This window comes from Hemibagrus wyckioides, linkage group LG15 (genome assembly GCF_019097595.1).
Source record: "Hemibagrus wyckioides isolate EC202008001 linkage group LG15, SWU_Hwy_1.0, whole genome shotgun sequence".
Taxonomy (NCBI): domain Eukaryota; kingdom Metazoa; phylum Chordata; class Actinopteri; order Siluriformes; family Bagridae; genus Hemibagrus; species Hemibagrus wyckioides.
Window position 1 is genome coordinate 9,958,841 of NC_080724.1, and position 20,993 is coordinate 9,979,833.

Here is a 20,993-nt window from a genome sequence, read left to right on the forward strand (position 1 = left end):
GCACCTATATAGTTAACTAGTTTCTTTTTGGAAAGCAACCGTTTCGGTGAAATGTAAGCGTCGTGAATTAACTGCCCCCTGGTGGTGTGGAGGATGCAATCTTTTCGCATCCACTGTTCACTGATTTGATTTGTTTACCAAATAACTGACTTTTGATACAAGCTTTTCTGTTTTCTTTTATATTTTTTATCGAATAAATAATACTACATTGAACATCTTTAATAATGTCTTATCTATATAGACTTGAATAAATTTATAATAAAAATATAAACAAGATTACAGTTTGGGTGTGAAACACTACTGTACATAAATAAACAAACAAACAAATAAATAAATGGTCATTGATTAAAGTATAATAGAGTTGGAAGGTGTACAGGACAGTGGTGAGACCGGCCATGCTGTATGGTTTAGAGGCAGTGTCACTGAGGAAGAGACAGGAGTCAGAGCTGGAGGTAGCAGAGCTGACGATGTTGAGGTTCTCTTTGGGAGTGACAAGGTTTGACATGATTAGGAACGAGTACATCAGAGGGACAGCTCATGTTGGACGTTTGGGTGAGAAAGTTAGAGAGGCCAGATTAAGATGGTTTGGACATGTTCAGAGGAGGGAGAGTGAGTATATTGGTGGGAGAATGTTGGACATGGAGCTGCCAGGCAGGAGGCAAAGAGGAAGGCCAAAGAGGAGGCATATGGATGTAATAAATGAGGATATGAAGCTAGTGGGTGTAAGTGTTGAGGATGCAGAAGATAGGGATAGGTGGAGAGAGATGATTTGCTGTGGTGACCCCTGAAGGGAAAAAAACGAAAGAAGAAGAAGAAGAAAATTAAAGTATAATAGTGAATAATAGTTTTTTATTCAAATTTGAAAAAAATAAAATGAATGTAAAAATGCAATTTGGATGCAGATGTTCAGATGTATAAATTTTTTAATATTGACTTCTTGAAGCTGAACTAACGTCATTTCCCAAAAGTGGTTCTTCGTTCAATCAAGAACCGTATCTCTTTTCATGAGGTCCATATTAACTGAGAAGAGAAAAAGGAGGAAGGCGGAAGAAGCAGCCGAGCACAGACTCGGTGTTGTGCTGTAGATGGTAGTCTTGAGTCATGTTTTTACTGTAAACTATATAAGCAATAACACACTTGGTGTCTTGCTGTTATAGGAAAATTATAACGTTAATAAGACAAATAATGCAGCTTGGTAGACTGGAAAACGCAAAATTCTTTATCCTGAATATTTACCTGTTGTGAAAAAAAGCCTGATTTGTACAAAGTGCTCACAGTAAAGTCTCCTTCCATAAATGTTCAATAGAATTCTCTTGACAGAAATATGTTATCTTTTTCTGTCAGAAAACAAATAGCAAATGTGTCGATTCTATGTGTCATTAGTCTTAGTGGTTAGGTTAGGAGTCTATTTAAACCCATGCTGTGTTCCTGCATCACTGGAGAAGCACTGTGAAGAGTCGCTCAGCAGAACCACATCTTCAGGTAAACAGCATCGCAGGTGATGAGGTCACGGACTAATAAATCTTCCCTGAGCACAGAAGCCGATGGCGCAGCAGTAGCAGCAGCAGCAGCAGTAGCAGCAGTCACCCAGTGACTCAGGGTTGCATGATAAACAGTTTCATGTAAGCAGCACAAAGCTGTTTTAGAGATAACCCTGAAAGTGTAGCAGAGGAGTGTACAGAGACTAGTTTCAGCCTCATAAACACACTCAGCCCTCTCCCTCTCTCTCTCTGTCTCTCTCTCTCTCTCTCTCTCTCTCTCTCTCTATATATATATATATATATATATATATATATATATATATATATATATATATATATATATATATATATATATATCAGGCATAACATTATGAGCAGTGAGAGGTGAAGTGAATAACTCTGATCTCCTCATAGTGGGTGGGATATATTAGGCAGCAAATGAACATTTTGTCCTCAAAGTTGATGTGTTAGAAGCAGGAAAAATGGGCAAGTGTAAGGATCTGAGCAAATTTTACAAGGGCTAAATGGTGATGGCTAGACGACTGGCTCAGAGCATCTCCAAAACTGCAGTTCTTGTGGGGTGTTCCCGGTCTGCAGTGATCAATATCTATCAAAAGCTCCAAGGAAGGAACAGTGGTGAACCGGCAACAGGGTCATGGGTGATGAAAGTGGGGGGTGAAGGCTGGCCTGTGTGATCCGATCCAACAGAGGAGTTACTGTTGCTCAAATTGCTGAAGAAGTTAATGCTGGTTCTGATAGAAAGGTATCAGAATACACAGTGCATCACAGTTTGTTGTGTATGGGGCTGTGTAGCCGCAGACCAGTCAGGGTGCCCATGCTGACCCCTGTGCACCACTGAAAGTGCCAACAATGGGCACTCTAAGCATCAGAACTGGACCATGGAGCAATGGAAGAAGGTGGCCTGGTCTGATGGATAATGTTTTCTTTTACATCACGTGGATAGCCAGGTGCATGTGCTCGATTACCTGAGGAACACATGGCACCAGGATGCACTATGGGAAGAAGGCAGGCCAGCGGAGGCAGTGTCATACTTTGGGCAATGTTCTGCTGGGAAACCTTGGGTCCTGCCATCCATGTGGATGTTACTTTGACATGTACCACCTACCTAGGCATGTTACAGACCATGTACACCCTTTCATGGAAACGGTATTGCCTGATGGCTGTGGCCTCTTTCAGCAGGATAATGCACCATGACACAAAGCAAAAGGAATGGTTTGATGACCACAACAACGAGTTTGAGGTGTTGACTTGGCCTCCAAATTCCCCAGATCTCAATCCAATTGAGCATCTGTGGGATGTCCTGGACAAACAAGTCTGAACCATGGAGGTCCCACCTCGGAACTTAGAGGAACTTAAAGGATCTGCTGCTAACATCTTGGCCAACACAATATTAGGCAAGTGGTCATAATGTTATGGCTGATCAGTGTATATATACCTACACTTAGATCTATACATAAATTATAATGCCAATTATCTTCCACTGCTCTAAACAGAAAGAGTTTAATCAGTCACACCTGCTAATATGCACATCTTTTCCACCTGGGATACTTCACCCAGCACTGACAATAAATCAGACTCGAGGAAGCTGCTACAGATTGCTGATGTATACTGTTTTTTTCTGTTAATAGCTATAAAGAATTAATTGATAGAACTAAAATATGCTGTAATGCTATAGAGGGAGTTCAACTGTAGCAGCCCAGTGGCATAGAAAAAAAAAACAAGACACAGAGTCTATGAAAGGTGATTTTCTTGATTTATTTAGATGCCATGACCACTGGGTTTAACCCCGTGACAAGTAACAAAGAATAAATGAATGCAAATACCTCAAGGTTATCAACTCAAAAACAGTACATGTCCACCGAGTGAAATAAAACATTCAACAGACAAAACACTAACATTTAACACGTGCAGAATCGTTAGCAAGTGTAGACTTCACTTTGCTCCAGTATTCTGAAATTGACATACTGCAAACTTGCCAAAAGGATACTAAATCTTAATGTTTGAAACTTTAACTATTTTCAGAGCTCCTTTCATGAGCTTGTGGGACTCTCACTTGAACTCTTGTGTGCTGCAAATGTTATTACATCCACCACTAGAGCACGCAAAGCACATTTAAGCGACAGTTAGGGTGGCAGCCACTCTATAAACTATACAGTAAATGTAATAGATTATACTTTTAAGAAAAACACAAACATATGCACACTCGATACGCACACCCACCAGGAGGCCTCTGGATTTTTTAAAACATGTCTTGAAAATCACACTTCATTCAAGTGAAAGAGTTTGTACGAATGTAGCACTAACATGGCGCCCCCTTGTGGTCTAAAAAAAGACTAGAAACTGAAATGTACGTAACTGACTAACGTGACTAGCATAACTAACGCTATAAGCAGTGATCACTAGCGACGTGTTTATAGCGTGTCTGTCTGTGGTGGAAAAATGCAAAAATAAAAGCAGCTTTCTTGCTTCCTACAGCTTGTTGCTTGAAATGAAATGAAATGAAATAAAGTGGCAGCTCATGGAGCTAGCTAGCAAGTACTAGCTAGTACATTGAGTCTTAAGTGTTATGCTAACAGATTGTTATTGCAAACTATCAGAACAACAGCCTGATGAATTTAAACTGATTTCAGAGCTACCTGAGAAATACCTAAATAGATTTCTTTTTCTTTCTTCCTTTTTATTGAATCATTTATTTTTAGTACATGTACATGTGACGTAGAACCGCTGACATGTTACTGATAGCCAAACGTTAGCTAGTGAAATTTCCTCAGTCATATACCTGCTGAGAATCTTTTTAAAATATATATATATTTTTTTACTGTGCATTCATGTTATAATGTGATGATTTTGGTCATTTTATGGCTCACAAAAATGCATGCACATCATTTTAACTCAATAACACACTCAGTTCTCTCTCTCTCTCTCTCTCTCTCTCTCTCTCTCTCACACACACACACACACACACAGATGCACAGGTGCAGCTATATGGGCGCCCGAGCAATCTCGAAATGCTTTCCAGATGGAGTGTGTTTACCTGCGGCTGAGTAAACAGGACGTAACGAGGAGTCTGGATGTTTGTTAAATAGCTCTGGAGTTTCATACATCTTCCCTCTAAACGACGGGGCCTTTTTCCTCGCTCCCTGCACTAACGACGCAGAGAGCCTTGACAAAGCGATTTTTAAAAGCAACAAATTTTTAAAAAGACAGTTAACATCGTCATCTCTCATAATACTGAGTGTCTTCCGTTTGTAGCCAAACACCCTTTTTAATCACAGTGTTAGATTTGTGCAGTTCGTAGTCTTTGCCATGCCTTGGTTTTCAAACTTCTGCCAAAATGCACGTAATGGATTTTCATTATTGAATCAGTCCTCATGTGTCTCTCCTAAAGCACACCGTAATGGCTTCACTTCCTGTAGACACGTGGCGCTTTTTCGACAGCACGAAACTGCCTTCGTTACTAAATAAAAACGCACAGAGCAACGTTTATTAACGCAGTTTTCCCCCCTAAACTAATACTACAACATTTTCTCATTAAGTTAAAAAGAAATGAATATGAAATATGAAAATGTAGTTTCATATTGCCGAACATGATGTTGAATTCTGAAATCTGATTGGTCAGTGGGTGGGTTCACCAGCTCCTCACTTATTCAAACACATCATCGTTTCCATAGTAACAGCTCATACACAGAGTCTCCATTTTGCGGTTGCAATGTATTTTTTGTCCTATCAACTTCACGTTAAAGTGAAAAGAGAACTTGGAAAGCCATTTGCACTTCTCGGCCATCGTACACTTGACCAATAGAATTATTAAGTTAACTGGAACAAACTGTTTTTATCATATGACATATAACATGATAAATGAGTCACCAGGTATGCCCTGAAAATGCCAGACTGCACACCAACACCTGCATACAAACATCTGCAGTGAGAATGAGTTTCTTTCCTAATTCCTCCCTTTCCTGTCTTGTTCTTTCATCATAATCACTTGTAGACAGATTTAATCCTGCCTCATCAACATACATTAGATGAGCTCGGTTTGCCTCGTATCAAGCTGTAGGCTTGTGTATAAATCCATCGTGTGCATTTATTTCTATCACTTTCCAGGCTCTTGTGTGAAGCAGATACACTGCAGACTGTGGGGTGATATAATCAGTGCACTTTTATTTCATTTGAAGCATGAACGTCAGCTCTAACTCATGCCCTCCATTTTGCTCTATTCTTTTTTTCTGTTTTGAAAACCTGTGGTCTTTCATATTGGGTGAAAAAATGGAGCATTTTTATTTATTTATTTTAAAATGAAGACTGAGATTGAGACGCGTAAGAATGAGATTTCAGTTTAAATATAAGATCATTTTGGGTGTGCATTTGATCACGCTGGTATACTGTACGAATTTAACTAATCGGTCATTCCAGGATTTTGGGATTGCAGAAAAAAATCAAGAAAACTTTGGAGTATTCCAAGGAAACGTTTCAAAAGGACCACAGATTTTCTGCAGATTTGGGCCGAGAGATGTCGCCTGACGTCATTACAACATACACTCAGCCTCTTTGATTGTACGTGTGTCAAACAGAAAGTCTCGTCACTGGCAGGAGTTTAAAAGAAGTATCCTGTGCTTGCAGTTTCTTCTACTACTACTTATTCTACTTCAAGTAGTTTTACTGCAAAGAGAAAGCACAAAATCTCTGAACGTTGCATCACGGATATTGAAAAACGCCACAGCAAAATCACTTTTGGCCACAACAATCACCAAAAACACTCCCCCTGGAGAGACTGAAACAAGACAGCATCTCATATACCAGACAATGTTTAAACAATAATATATGCTGATTTTTTAGGATTTTTTTAAAAACCAGCTCATTACTTTTGAGTAGTCTTTTCCATCCTGTGTCATTCTTGTCATCATTCTCTCTCCCGTTTTAATGCACCATTATGCATGATGTTCGATTCTGTGGCTTTTCCTGTCATTTTGACAGACGTGTCACGGTCATCATCCGTGCCGCTGATTTTTTTTTTTTTGCTGACCAAGCAAAATGCACCTCTATGAATAAACCTGAAAAATGTTCCATACAAAGTGAACGCTGTTTATATCGTTTTTATGAACAAGTAAGAACTAAAATACAATGGAACAATATGTTCCTGTCTTTTATTTCATCTTATACCACTACTAGTATTTTTTTTATTAAAGAAGAGAATGCTGTACTTTTATATTTGATTGTAATTAACATTTAATGCTAATCCATCCACAAAACAAGTTCCTGTTATCGCTGTTAAACCGTCCCTTTAGACAAGTAAACAGTTATTTATCATTATCGTTAACCTTGTTATGTCCAGTCCCATGTGCTTTTGTTCATGTTCTGTGTTCTCACGTGTGTTTGCCCTGCCCAAACCTTATCCCATTCCCGTATCTGCACACCTTTCCCTTATGTCTCACTAATTACCTTCCCTATATATACCTGCTGTCTCGTGCTTGTATTTTGCTGAGTCCTTGTCACCTGGTTGTTACCTGGATTTGTCTGGTGTCCTGTTTCTGTTTTGTATTTCAGTTGCCTAGTGTTTTCAAGTGTCTGTAGTTTTCTTGAATTTCTTAATAAATCCCCAGTTTGTCATTTTATCCCTGCACCCGGGTCTGTTTTATTTAGTTCCTGTGGTGGCATCCGCTTCCTGACATTCAGAGGCATTATTAAGATATGATTACATCAGATGGATTGGTAGGCACTAAAATGATATTATTTACAGGATTAGCAGTAACTTTAACCAGAGCAGCCATGATGGATGGGTTCATTAATGTCGCTCAGAGTTAATCAAGTAGATTCAGTCGGAATATGTTCCTGTAAAAAGATTTACGTAAACCACATTACACTCAGATGAGCGGAGAGATGTTTATTAAAAAAATCAGAATAAAAAGAGGCATAAGCAGCTTGATGTCTGGTGACTAACAGCTAATGTTTGTTCTTTTTTCTCCTCTCTTGAGAAAACCTCATCTCTGATCTTTAAAAACCAACAGGAACAAGTAGAACGAGTGCCGAACCACCACAGCTAGTTAAGGATATTAAAATCATGGCATCTATTGAGAGTCATAATGCATCCGGAGTGCTGCCTCTGAGGATTTACGAGACAAAAGCAGCCAGTGAATAATGAAGGCGATTGGCACTGGCTTGCATCATGCTGATTTTCATTTCCGCTTTTTAGAAAGTTCGGCGCCGAGGCTGGATTTGCATTCGGGGCCATAATGCATATGCAAATAAGGGTGAATCAGTTAAAACCGAGCGAAAAAAAGTTACACGCTCAGGTGAGACTAAAGGAACAAGATATACTCGGTGTGTGTGTGTGTGTGTTTCAGTCTGGTTGAGCTTGTGGATGTGGAAGTGTCAAGTGCTGTGATCTTTAGCTTAATTGGCTAATATATCATTTGGCAACACCAGTGAACGTGGAAGAAAAATGAACAAGGACGAATGAATGGCAAACACATTGTTTGGGCAACAAAATGGAGGGCCAATCCGTTTTATATTTCCTTTGCCATATTAGACAGAGGACAAACCATCCCTGCTTGGTAGTCAGTGCATGTTTGTTTCACTGCAGGTCGCAGGTACTGTAGTCGGCACAGCAGGCCAGGATGTACGCTGTCATCATGCCAGGCATTTCCTCAGAGCGAGAGCACAACAGCGGCTATAAATCACCCGTCTAAGAGCCGGTCCGCTTTCCCATCTTTCGTTACAGTGGATTGAGTCGAGCTTAGTCAAGAGCCTGATTTAATTACACTCTGAGCAGCAAAAATAGGAAAATAAAGTAAACACAGGAGTGGACGGTGGACAAAGATAAATGGACGCTTTTGTTTTGGGCATCCGCATCAAATTATTTGCTGTTAATAAATGTTCCAAAGCAGATTATTTTGGATTTTTTTGTGGACAGCATTGACGGTCATAAGAAAAATATACATTACAGTATAAAGAAGTGACACTCAGGCTGATCTCGTTCTACCCCAGATCTTAAACAAGGTAGATGATTTACACTATAATTCCCCTTTCCTTCAAAATGCTTTTTGGAAGTAGCAGTAGATTTAGCACATACTGTCCATCCATCCATGTTGTGTACCTCTCATCCTACACAGGAAACCTGGAGCCTATCCCAGGAGTGCACAAGGTGCACAATCACACACATTCACACACTAAGGACACATGTCTTTGGCCTCGGAGTGGAAACCGGAGAACTTACCTGAAGCACAAGGAGAACATGAAACATGTGAACACGTGAAATTAACCATTATGATATCTATAATATATATAATTTGAAGGAAAGCATTACAATTTTTCAAAACTTCACCTCTCATAAATGAGTTCAGTTTTCTTTCTTTCTTTCTTTCTTTCTTTCTTTTTTAAAAAATATTTATTTATTTATTTTTAAAAATGTATTTATTGATTTATTGATTATTTATTGATTTTATATTTTCTCTATATTTCAGACATATCTGTATCTTTCTCCAGTGCTTCACAATCTATTGCACACATTATACCTCTGGTCTTTATTTTATTTATTTTTTTCAATTCATTATTATCTCCTCTTTATTTTTAATAAAACTAAGTATTTAAATTGTACAAGAACCGTAGCATATTATATTATATCCTAAAGTTCTTGACTGCTGAATTTAAGAAACACATCATGAAGCCAGCAGAGCAGTACAGAGCTAAAACACCTGTGTGTGTGTGTGTGTGTGTGAGTGTGTGATCATTCTTATTATGCCATTGATGAGACCTTTTGATATAAATCATTGCTCGAGACTAATAGTTTCTTCGTCAAGCTATTGATAAACATCAGGTATCACGAGCAGCCATCAGCGAACTCCACTGTGCTGTTGAATTCTCACATCTGATTGGTCAGAAGGTGTTGTGTTGATTAATGTTCAACACAAGGTGCTCTGTTACACAATCAAAGTGACATTGTGTATTCAGAAACCCAGATGGAAAAACGAAGCAAAGAGTGAGAGGAGGACATTTAGATAAGAATAATTGGTTTGATTCGACACTGTTCCACTCCGTGGGCTGCTCATGCAAGAGGAGGGCCGATAACAAATAGGATGGGGTAGAGGGAAAAAAAACCAAATGGGATCTTCAGGCAACCTCGCAGGCTTTAAATGAGAGGGAAAAAAACAACATCAGCAGAGCTGACACCATTCCATTCAGCTCCAAGAGCAATAAGGTTTTTTTTTCTCTCTCAGTTGACGTATAATGAGCAGCAGAAACAAATATTCCACTAGATACTGTAGTATAATGGCTGTTTATATCATACCACAGAGGTGCTCTTAATTATGTAAAAGGACACAAGGAGTCCCAAATCTCTGAAGAAATTAGTTGAGGAAAAAATGCTGATCCAGTGTTTGGTCTTAGACGCATTATAAGGGCTTTAGTGTTTAGTAACGTCATGAGATCACTCAGAATAAATAAAGAAAAACTGCAATCCATCTTGTTTTATATCAAAATTGTTCTTTTTTCTTTTGGATCATTTAATTATTTATAGAAAGCCCAGCAAAACCCTGAGCGCTCGTCATTTCGAGGGAATAATTTACTTCACATGAGGCAAGGAGCCGTCTTTCATTCTAGCTTGCTTCCTTCATCATTAGTAAAAGTCACACAAGTAAATTAATTCCCTCACACTCCCAGCTCTCATATGCAGATGACGAGCCGGTCCACAAAACACAGCCTTCTTTAATAATGCATTCGCCCGGAACAGAGAGCGGCTGCGGTGGAGACTGTGACTTCGTTACATAGTTCTGTATAGAAGAGTTTCACTTCTACATGTTAGTTAAAAGAAATCCACTTGAAATATAAATGACAACATTTTGTTTATATATATATATATTGTTTTTTTCCTGTTCAAAATATACACAGTTTTCTGTATTTCACTAACCATTAGCAGATTTTTTTTTTACAAGTTATGTAAATTATAGAAGTTATAAAAGTATAAAGTATATTAAGTATATTAAGAAGTAAAGTATATTACGTTATAGAATTATGCTAATTCTTTGAGCAATGTTTGTGAAAAATCATCAGTGCAACCTGCGGTACAATTGTATCATCTATTATAACTGTACAACTTGTATCCGAGGCTCTCACGCAGCACAGATGTGCAAATTTACTCATAAGGATGCACTACAATCAGTGGAGAACTCTTAAAAACATTAGCTTTTTAAAAAGAAACAAATCATAGGATTGTGGCTAATCAATTATTAATTATGGCTTACCCCTTTACTATCCTACAGCAGTCATGGTTACTATGATACAGTAAAAAAGAAATGGGGGTGGAAGGATTTATGAGCTTTGCATCATCAGTAAATTGAAGTTCAGGATTGTTCTGTGTATGACTTCCCCATGCGCTTAAAATATATAATTCAATTCAATTCAATTTTATTTGTATTACGCTTTTAACAATGGACATTGTCTCAAAGCAGCTTTACAGAACATAAGAAATATAGAACAAAAAAGTTCAAGATTAAAAAAGTTCAAGATTATTATTAGACTTATATTTAGCATTGATTTTTTTTTCCTGATGTACATGTAAGATTACAGTGTTTCGTGAATTATTGATATTATATAGTATTATCTACAAAATTTTTCTTTATATAGTACTCACTGATAAATGAGTATATGACTTGCATTTGATTACAGCAGCAAACGTAAACACGATGCCATGCTGACGTCTGTCATTTAATTATTTAATTATTGGCTCTTTTATCTCAGACCAAAAAAACGTATTACTTGTACCAGCTCTTCTCAACTTTTTGACATTTCATTCTGATAAAAACAATCTTCTGAAAGTTTTTTTGAGTGTCTTAAATTTGAAGCTCCATCACATCAGAAGAGGAAAAACAGCAAAGCAGTGGTGGTCGTAAGTAAAAAAAACTAAGATGGCTCTGGGTCAGTTTTTCCTCGGGCATTTCCTTATTTCATTCCTCAGCTCTCTTCCCTGCTCTGCAGCGTTAACTTCAGTGGCAGCTAAGTCAATACGAGCCACGTTCATCAATCTCGGGAAAGGCCAGCGAGTCATGGCTGAGTTCTGCCCTGCACGTTAATCTTCTGTAGCCCTTTTTTTTCGTGTTGTCACACGCTCGGCTCATGTCCAAGAAGAGTGTGCACGTGTACTCACTCAAACAAACAGCTTCTCTATAAAAACAGTCTCATTTAATGGACTATTTTGCCTCTCCTCTGCTTTCCTCCAGGCAGTTTCCTGTGAGGTTGTAGATGTAGGTGATACTAGGATGTGTATTTCGGAGAGGATAGAGGTAGAAATGTTGAACATTGCTTTGAGAAGTGAAGTGCTTGATGGTTATAAAAGTAAGCTCTCAGGACCAAATATCAGGTGAGCCAAACATCCAAATCTGAATAAACTTGAGAGTAGACTAGCCAACCAACTACATACTGAGAATAGCAAAAACATGAATGAAAGTCTTCTACAACTGAAGGATTTTTCACCTCTACCTTCACCCCAGCCTGTTCAGTTTAAACAGCCGGACGATATCCAGTCAAGTTTCGGAGTCATATGTGCATGTATTTGGTCGACCATCAGTGGCACTGATGGAGACAGAGAGCTGTAGACAGCTCTGAACAACAGATCATAGATCTTAGTTTTTAGTTTTGAAAATGCCTTGCTGGGGTATACAGGTGGAATAGCCTTCTCGATCGGTTTGAGGAAGCACTATTCCAGTAAGAAACAGCCACAAGTTGGTAAAGCATTCCTCAAAAAAGTGTCAACTTGCACACCTTTTTTAAAACCAGCATACTCCAATATTTCTTTCTTAAGAAACCTAATTGGAATCATGCACCAACAAACCATGAGCTTCTAATGAGCCACTACTGTAGAGCAAGACCCACCTCCATTTTCTAGAGCGCATTTAATTGCACGAACGCAAGACTAATACTGGATGAACTATCTACAAAATATTGTCCTTTCTTTAAGTCATAAGAGTGCACACAGGGTGTATTGATGCAATATAAAGGCAACTAAAAAAACTCCCTGAATCTAATAATCACTGTGACCTCACTGTGGTTCACTGATTACGCACATGTTGTAGTGTATATCATGTTTCTTTGCATAAGTTCAGAGAGAGGGCAGGAGAGATGAGAACAGGCATGAAAGAAAAATGTGTAATGTACTTTATTAGCCTAATCTCTTTGTCAATTAAAATACAAGCACTTTGATGATTGACTAATTTGAATAGAACGGAATCAGTGCGACTCAAGATAGGTAGAACATGGGTCATTAGCAATGTTGTTTAATCAAGTCATATTAATAGTGTGAGAGTGAGATTTCAGGCCCCGTGTCTCATTATGTGTCGCTCTCGCTATCCCCGCATCCTGTAAAATTGGTTTTGACACGCCACTGGTCCACATTTCAGCAGTCCCTGAAGGCAATATCCACCAGAGCTCCAACTGCACTATTACTTGCAAGTAATCACTAGCTGGGAACTCAGATGGGACTCAATCCATCACATTGAGATCTCATCTCAACTGGACATGTGCAAAGCCAAACACCCCCCAACACCACCCACATGACAATCACCTTTTTTTTTTATAGAAATGCTGCTGTGTATGATTCGTCGCTGCCGACCTGACCGCCAGAACGGCTTCCCTCAGCATCCCCATCTGCTATTATATACTTCAGACTTCAGGAGAAAAGACAAGGAAATAGCTCAGGGATTATGTAAATGCAACAATGGCTCTCAGAGATGTCTAGCAATTGAAAACGTGGCCAGTACTATAGAAGCAGTGTATCATGGATGTGGAATTACAAAATGACACTATATATGACAAACAGCTGCAGTTACATTCTTTCAATCTTTATGCTAATAGAAATTAATGAAGTGTAAAAAGATCAGTGAGTCATTACAGTAAGTGAGTTAGATTGAATTGAACCACTTTTCCTTGTGTTGTTCTGCATGAAATGGACAGATGCATTGCCAAGACAGATCAGAGCGACTAAGAGCAGTGCTGTTTCCACTCTGAATGATTTTTTAGCATATTAAACCAATTACTTATTCCCCCACACAACTTTTCACACACTTTGTAGTGTTCAACTCTGAAACTGAAATCAACTGAGATCATGAATCTACACAAAAGACCTCAGTCCAGCTGAGTATCTGCGGCAAGACTTGAAGAAAATGTGGTCTCCATTCAATCTCACAGCTGTTGAGAAATATTGCCAAGACGAATGAGCAAAGAATATCAGAATACAGATGTGTAAAGCTGATAGAGACATATCCCAGAAGTCTTGCAGCTGTTATTGCAACAATACTACCAAAGTATTATCTGATGCTGATTATTTGGATACTTATGCACAGAGAAAATGTCATTCGTTTCTTCATCTTCAGCAGCCACTTTATCCTGGTCAGGATCAAGTTTGATCGCAGGAACACTAGCCTCATCTCAAGGCACCATGCACAGCCAATTTATTTTAGTCAGTCTGTCCACCTGCTTGTTTTTGGAATATGGGAGGAATCCGATGAACCCAGCTAAGAATGGAGGGAACACGTGAAACACTGCAAAGACTAACTTGAACTCAAGATAGAACTGTGGAACCTGGAGTTATGAGGCAGTAACACTATAAAGTGTGCCACCATTCCAGCTGGTAAAACTACACAATATGCAAAAGTTCAAAGGGGTGAATACAATATATAATGTTAATGGTGTGTATTAGGTTGTTATGTTTGTTTTAAGACTTTTTTTCAAGACTTGCCAGAAATGGGACGTCTTAGAGTTATAAAAACATATCACTCTGGTCTCAACGGTTAGAGACTCACCACCACTTGGTTAAAAGCTAGATATGAAAAGAGCAACAGACATACTGCGCTTCTAGATCTTTCACTGTTAGATTTATTGATGGTAGTAGCAGACGAGGGGCAGGAAGAGTTAAGATAAACGATGCCGAGACAACGGGCTGAGAGCCCAGCTCTGTTCATCGTGCTCACTCTCTCTCTCCCTCTCTCTCTCTCTCTCTGTGATATGAACAGACCAGAAGGAGAGGAGGAGGAGAGAAAGGAGGGGCGAGCGACTAAGCAAGCTCCGGAGCAGACCAGCTGAGCCTCATTGCTCTCAGTCTCTCTTCAGCGTGTGACAGAACAGCCTTCCTCATTCTTGCTCTCAGGCACTCAGTACACAACAATCCCACACTCGCTAGTTTGTTTTCGGAGGGGGCACCGAGCCCCTCAGACAAATTGGGACCATGCTGCCCTGGAAGCGGAGCAAGTTTGTGCTGGTGGAGGATGATTCCAAGACCAAAGCGAAGAGCCTGAGCACTGGACTCACCTACCACTCGCTGCTGTCCTCGCTGCTGAGGTCGTGCCCTGACCTGGTGCCTGAGTGCCCCTTCCACTGGCTCGCGGGGGTTTTCCACAGCAAGCGGCAGAAAGTGGAGCTAAACAAGGAGGAGCCCATATACAGTGTCCGCTACCTGGGAAGTGTAGTGACTGTAGTGGCCAAGGGTGAGGGCTGCACGCATGATGCCGTCGCCAAGATCTGGGCATCCAGCAACTACGGTGAGCAGAGTGCTAAGATGAAGCTTAGTGTTGGGCCGCATGGCATACGCATGGGTTGCCGCAGGAAACCCGCGCACCTCTACACTCTTAACCGTATCACATACTGCACAACAGACCCCTACCGGCCCAAGATCTTGGCCTGGATTTACCGGCACCAGGTCAAGCACAAGGCAGTGGTTCTGCGTTGCCATGCTGTGCTTTTGGCCAAGGCAGACAAGGCACATGCTATTGCTCTCAGTCTGTACCAGAACTCTATTTCAGCCTTTAGCGAGTTTAAGAGGCTCAAACGCCAAAGTGATTTCCGGCATCGCAAGCAGGAGCTGCTGGGAGAGGATATCATGCCACTCATGCCTCTAAGGAAGCTGCTGAATGGACAGTGTCACTATCAGCCACCAGTAGACAAGCCTGGCAATTCCAACCGCCTTTTCTCCATCACTGAGGAGGATGAGGAAGAGGAGGAGGAGGAGGAGGAGGATGATGTGGAGGAGGTGGAAAAACAGGCAGACAACAAAGAGGAAAAAGCATCAAATACTGATCCACCAAATTTGGATCCAGAAGAACCCCCTGAGAGAGAAATGGGATACATAGTTCATGGACTAGATGGGTTTTCAATCACAATCAGAGATGATGTGCACATGACGCTAAGCACACTTGTGTGACCGCACTTGGACATTGGACACTGTGCACCTCTTTCTTCCTTTCCCTGTTGTCTCTTTTCTCTCTGTCCACTTTGCAAGACCGCTCTATTCTCAGAGCATCGCCGATTCCTGCAGAGCATGATCTGGTCCATCATCAGCAAGTTTTAATGCTGAGTTGCTGCTGGCTCGCCTTGTGAGCGCTTTCTATATGGGTGTTTAATAAAGTGGAACTTTGTGAATAAACACAAAAGCACAATGAGAGAGAGCGCCACGCTGCAAAGCAACCCAGTGAGGACAAACACAGAGGGAGCTCAGTCTTTGGGCTACAAACCAAACAAGGACAAAACAGAGACCTTCAGTGAGCCTTTGTGTGTTTTTTTTCATGTGATTGCTCGAAAATACGTGCATTTCTCCAATTTTACTGGATAATTTTGGAAATATATTATTTGTGTAATATGTATTTTTTCTACTTAACCAGCTCCCTCTTCTATATAACTTTCCTTTCTGGCCAAAACCTCTGTGACAGCATTCAGCATCTACACCAAGGCAGCAGCACTAATGAATTAATCCATGATTTAGGATATCAGCCATTGATTTGACGGGTTTACAGCTGCCGCACATTACAGCCCCAGAATCATTTACCGTATGACCAGTGGAGACGCCATGGCATTTAAGGCAAGATGTTTTAAATGTTCACAGTTTTACCACCGTCCCTGGTTTGCACTGTGACATGTCCGGGACCAATATGAGGAAAATATAAATATATCTGTTTCTTTCTACATGATACACATCTATATGTCAGCTTGATCTGATAAACAGGTAAATAAGCTTTACTGCTTCAAGAGGTAATGCATTGTTCAAAATTGTATGCCAACAAACAGTCTCATATTTCTGTTTTTATCTAAAAGTCGTTTTGTGAAAATAATAATAATAATAATAATAATAATAATAATAATAATAATAATAGTGTACTAGACATTTCACAAGCTGTCATTCCAATTGCACTAAATAACATGGTAATGTTATGAATTCTAATAAAATGTTGGAATAAAAATTCTAGAAGATGTTTTTGGAGACACACAGAAATGTGTGAATATGTGAGTTGTGTGTGTTTGTGTGGCTGAATTCAAAAGACAAAACAGAAAAGGATTTTTCAGAATTATGCTTGTTTTTCGGGCCATTTTTCACAGCAATGCTTCACCAGCTGAAAAGATGAACAATCTCTGCACAAATGGCTATGCAGATTGACACCGGCTGTGAGTGGGCTCTAGAGAGGGAAGCAGACACACACACACACACACTCGCACACACACACACACATACACGCACACACATACGCACACTCGCACACACGCACACACACACACACACTTGGCCCTCTCCAAGATTCATCAGATGATCAAAATGTACAGGAAATGACCACGGTTCAATATTCCAGCACGACTCAACTGCTTCTGCATCCCAATGCTCGATCTAGTCCATACCAAATCACATGACCTTTAATTAACAAAACAGAAAACTCATATTAAAACGATTTCTATTTGCCCAAAGCAGAGAAGGTATTTCATTTTGTATTGTTCACTTCGCGGATTGAACAGTCTCTAAGTCAGACGCTTAATTTAAATCTGCAGGTTCACTTTCCAAAGCTGTCTATTTATTTTTCCACTTTGTATGCAAGGATTGCCGAGCTGAACAGCCCGTGCAGTTGAGTGAGATTTAAATTATTCAGATGAATTGGTCTACAGGGAGCTGTTGAGGATCAATCAATATACATCTCACCTAATCACCAACCAAAAAAACTCTGAGAGCAGACAGGTAAAGGCAAACTGAAGCTGGTGCTCGGACATGATCAGAACACATGCTTCATTACGTGTTCAAATGAAACCTACAACCAGTTATTGTTGCAACTGATCACTTTATGGATATGGATATGGATTTACATGAATGTTCAACTTGGAAACCACATCCACCTGCTTTTTCCTAATAGCTAGAATTAATATATATTATATTATATTAATATATATAATAGCTAAAGATTAATATATATTAAATAATAATAATAATAATAGAATATACAAATATTATGCATATAATATATAATTAAAATTAATTATATTTAAATAATAATAATAAATAATATTATATTTGACACAAAACTGTAGAAATACACCTTGAAAATAATATTTGGAATTTTAAATAATATAAACAATAATATTTAAAATAATATTTCGTACATCACTTATGAGCTACATTAACTAGCTGACTAGCTAAAACACTAGTACACTACATAAAGCACCCAAATAATATTTGTCCTAGAATAAGCGTTATCATTTATTATCTAAGATAACTTAAATAGAACAAAAAAATAGAACAGTTCAAAAGAAATTCTCACTGCTTCTGGAAAATATAAACATTTTTAAGGAAGCAAGCATAGTTTACTAGTTTGTAGCTAATCAACTAGCTAACAGCATATTAAGTAATAAATATAATAGTTGGTTTATTTTGATGTTGTGGCATATTTAGAAAGGTGTTTCTACTGGAGAATAAATCACTGAGAATTTTATAAAAATAATAATAATGATGATGATGATGATGCAAGACTCTGAAATACTGAAAACATTTTTATTGGCTACCTGCACCTAATGCTAAGAGCAAACTTGCCAGCTACTGTCTGCTGCTATGGATGCTGTTACTGATGGTCCCACATGTAAGATTCACACTTCCTAAAGCCAGTAACACGTGTTTCAACTGGATAATGTAGATTTGTACCTGATAATTAAAAACTAATCCTACAGTGCTCTCATTTCAACACACAGTAGAGGACGGGTTCCTTTTTAGAGTTGTTTTTTTTCTACTTTTTCCTCATCTGGTTTGCTCATTTGGGACATAAATGTGCATTTGGATTAGAAATTAAACTGATTGGGAAATATCCCTAAAGGTGAAGGTGTTGTAAGTAATTAAATAATGCTAAATCATGTATAATTCCTCATAGTTTCCGACTGAAAGCATTTAAACATGTGGAGTGATGCCTCATATCTACGGCCACCGCCTTGACGGAGGAACCACAACAGACAAAACATGCCATCCTGTACACATCGCCAAGCAGAAGATGAGGTCCAGATGGAAGCTACGCTGGAGGAAGAAAAGATGTCTTTCATCACTGTGGCCCAAGTGCCGAGCAGACGAGTGTTTGATGCTGAGCCCTGTAGGGAATACACAGACTGCATCTGCATCAAATCACACAGCACATGTGGGCCTTCAGGGACAAAACGGTCCAACAGCACTGAGTGCGAGCTGTAACATTTCCTGTGTGTTGTTGGTGTGTAGCGGATGGAGGAGGCTGTGGTGGAGATGGTGATCTGGCTTTTCATCACTCTTAGAGAGACTTGGAGACTGATTAAAGGAGTGGTGGGTGCAAGACTGTGCTTGGCTTTGGCATAAAGAACAGAGCTGTGTGTGTGTGTGTGTGTGTCAACTGCTGTCACCTGCTTACTGAGGAACCACAGGAGGTACAGGGTTGTGGCGCCGCTTAAGGAAGGGTTTAGAGAAAGTGCTAATGAGTTCTTCTGGAAGCAGAAAGGAGAACGAGGTGTGCTAGGGACAGAACACACCCGATCAATGAGCCACAGCACGCAAGCTGAGAGCCGTATTTAGCCTTTTAGTGTGTGTGTGTGTGTGTGTGTGTGTGTGTGTTTCATTTGTATTCTGCAGTAGCACTCAACTGTCCTCTTGTGCTGTACTGCTGGATACAGCATTATTATCACTACCTACACATTTTTTTAGACCCACCTCCCCAAACATGCATTATTAACTCTGCCCTCTGAAAACCTCTCTAAATGATATTCTATTTTTTGTCATGACTCTATCCACTACAAGTCTTACAAATAGAGGTGGCACCGATCGGATCCCTAAAAAAAAAAAAAAAGAAAGAAAAGAAAAAATGACAAAAGAAAACGAAATAAAAGAAGAGTGAATTTGGTGCAATTCTGTAAAGAATGAATGAATTTTCAGATTGTTAGGATTGATTTTTTTAAATTATATTTTGCACAGTAAACTTGATTCATTTTAATATATTATACAAAGCTTTTGATATAAACTCCATTGGAGCAATACTGGTTAGTTATGTTTCCAGGATGGATTTGTGGTATCCGTATGTGAGAATCAGTCCGTCCAGCATTTCAGAAATGAACTGAGAATCAAGCAAACTCAATCAAGCAATGCAATTTTTCAGCAGATGTTTTCAGATCAGTCACGTGATGTCATCACTACAGGCATTTAGACAAAGCCCTACAAATTTGTCTTCTCTTTTAGGAGCTCACAACTCTTGTGAAATCCTTCAGGAACTGAATAAAGTGTAAGGCTAATACAAAGCCCCAAAAATTCTTCCCTTAGACATCCATAATAAGTGAGTTTGAAAAAGACTTCCATTTTCTGTACTCACATATTAGTTATAAAAGATGTATTACTTTAATACTTTGTAGTCGGTAATGTATAGAATGATAAAATAGAAATATCAGCGATATTATCATGAAAAATGAAAGAATTACGCACAAAACTTTTACCTCGTTTATTAACGTCTACTGACTAACCTCCTGCTGTGTTAAATAACCGTCTTACACTATCCACAAGTGTTCAGCTGAACCGATATATAAACACTGCGTGTTCACTTTGCCGTGCACCTGTCCGAGTCCCTGAGCAGATTCCATACGTTTCCGCTGTTACTTAATACATCATGATGGCCACCAACCTACAGAAACCCATCGCTCCCTGTGTGAATCTCAGCTCAAAGTTCTGCACTGTGATTAGCACTTCAGAGCAAAAACTGGTGCCCACCAGCTGACTTTTAGTCTACACAGTCTCGGCTACTAAATATTGCACAAGCTGTCTGAGAGGGAAAAAAATATCATAAAAAGACCGTATTACGTTCCTTCAGACTGTCTCATCAGATTCCTGTAGATAGGAACAGAGACAGAAAATAAAGTGAAGAAACATAGAAGGGTCTAGAGTTCGTCTTCAGGTCTCATATATTTGCAAATATGTTTGCTGATGACATTCAAAGGAATGAGAAATCATCTGTTTGGCTAAGCGTAATGTTGCTCTTAGGGCAAGTTTGAAAAGACTTGATGCAAACAGATTAAAAATTCAGGCTTTTAAAAAACTTCGCAGCAAACCAGGCAAAGAGCTTCGTACAATCTATTCAAAGCTTGACAGTGATTACAAAAAAAAAAGAAAAAGACATTTCTTTTAATCAGCACTGAACCTCAACTGAGGCATCATTATCTCCACTGCAACACTTCTTCTGCAGTTCTCTCATTATTTACTGTTTAACG

At 39.2% G+C, this 20,993-nt stretch overlaps 1 protein-coding gene across 1 annotated transcript; it reads left to right on the forward strand.

Annotated features, from left to right (window-relative positions):
- The first annotated feature begins 14,560 nt into the window (after positions 1-14,560).
- fam43b (family with sequence similarity 43 member B) lies at positions 14,561-16,667 on the forward strand. The gene has a single exon (XM_058409306.1). The coding sequence runs from the start codon at positions 14,713-14,715 to the stop codon at positions 15,682-15,684; it is 972 nt and encodes a 323-aa protein (XP_058265289.1). The 5' UTR covers positions 14,561-14,712; the 3' UTR covers positions 15,685-16,667.
- The last annotated feature ends 4,326 nt before the right edge of the window (positions 16,668-20,993 follow it).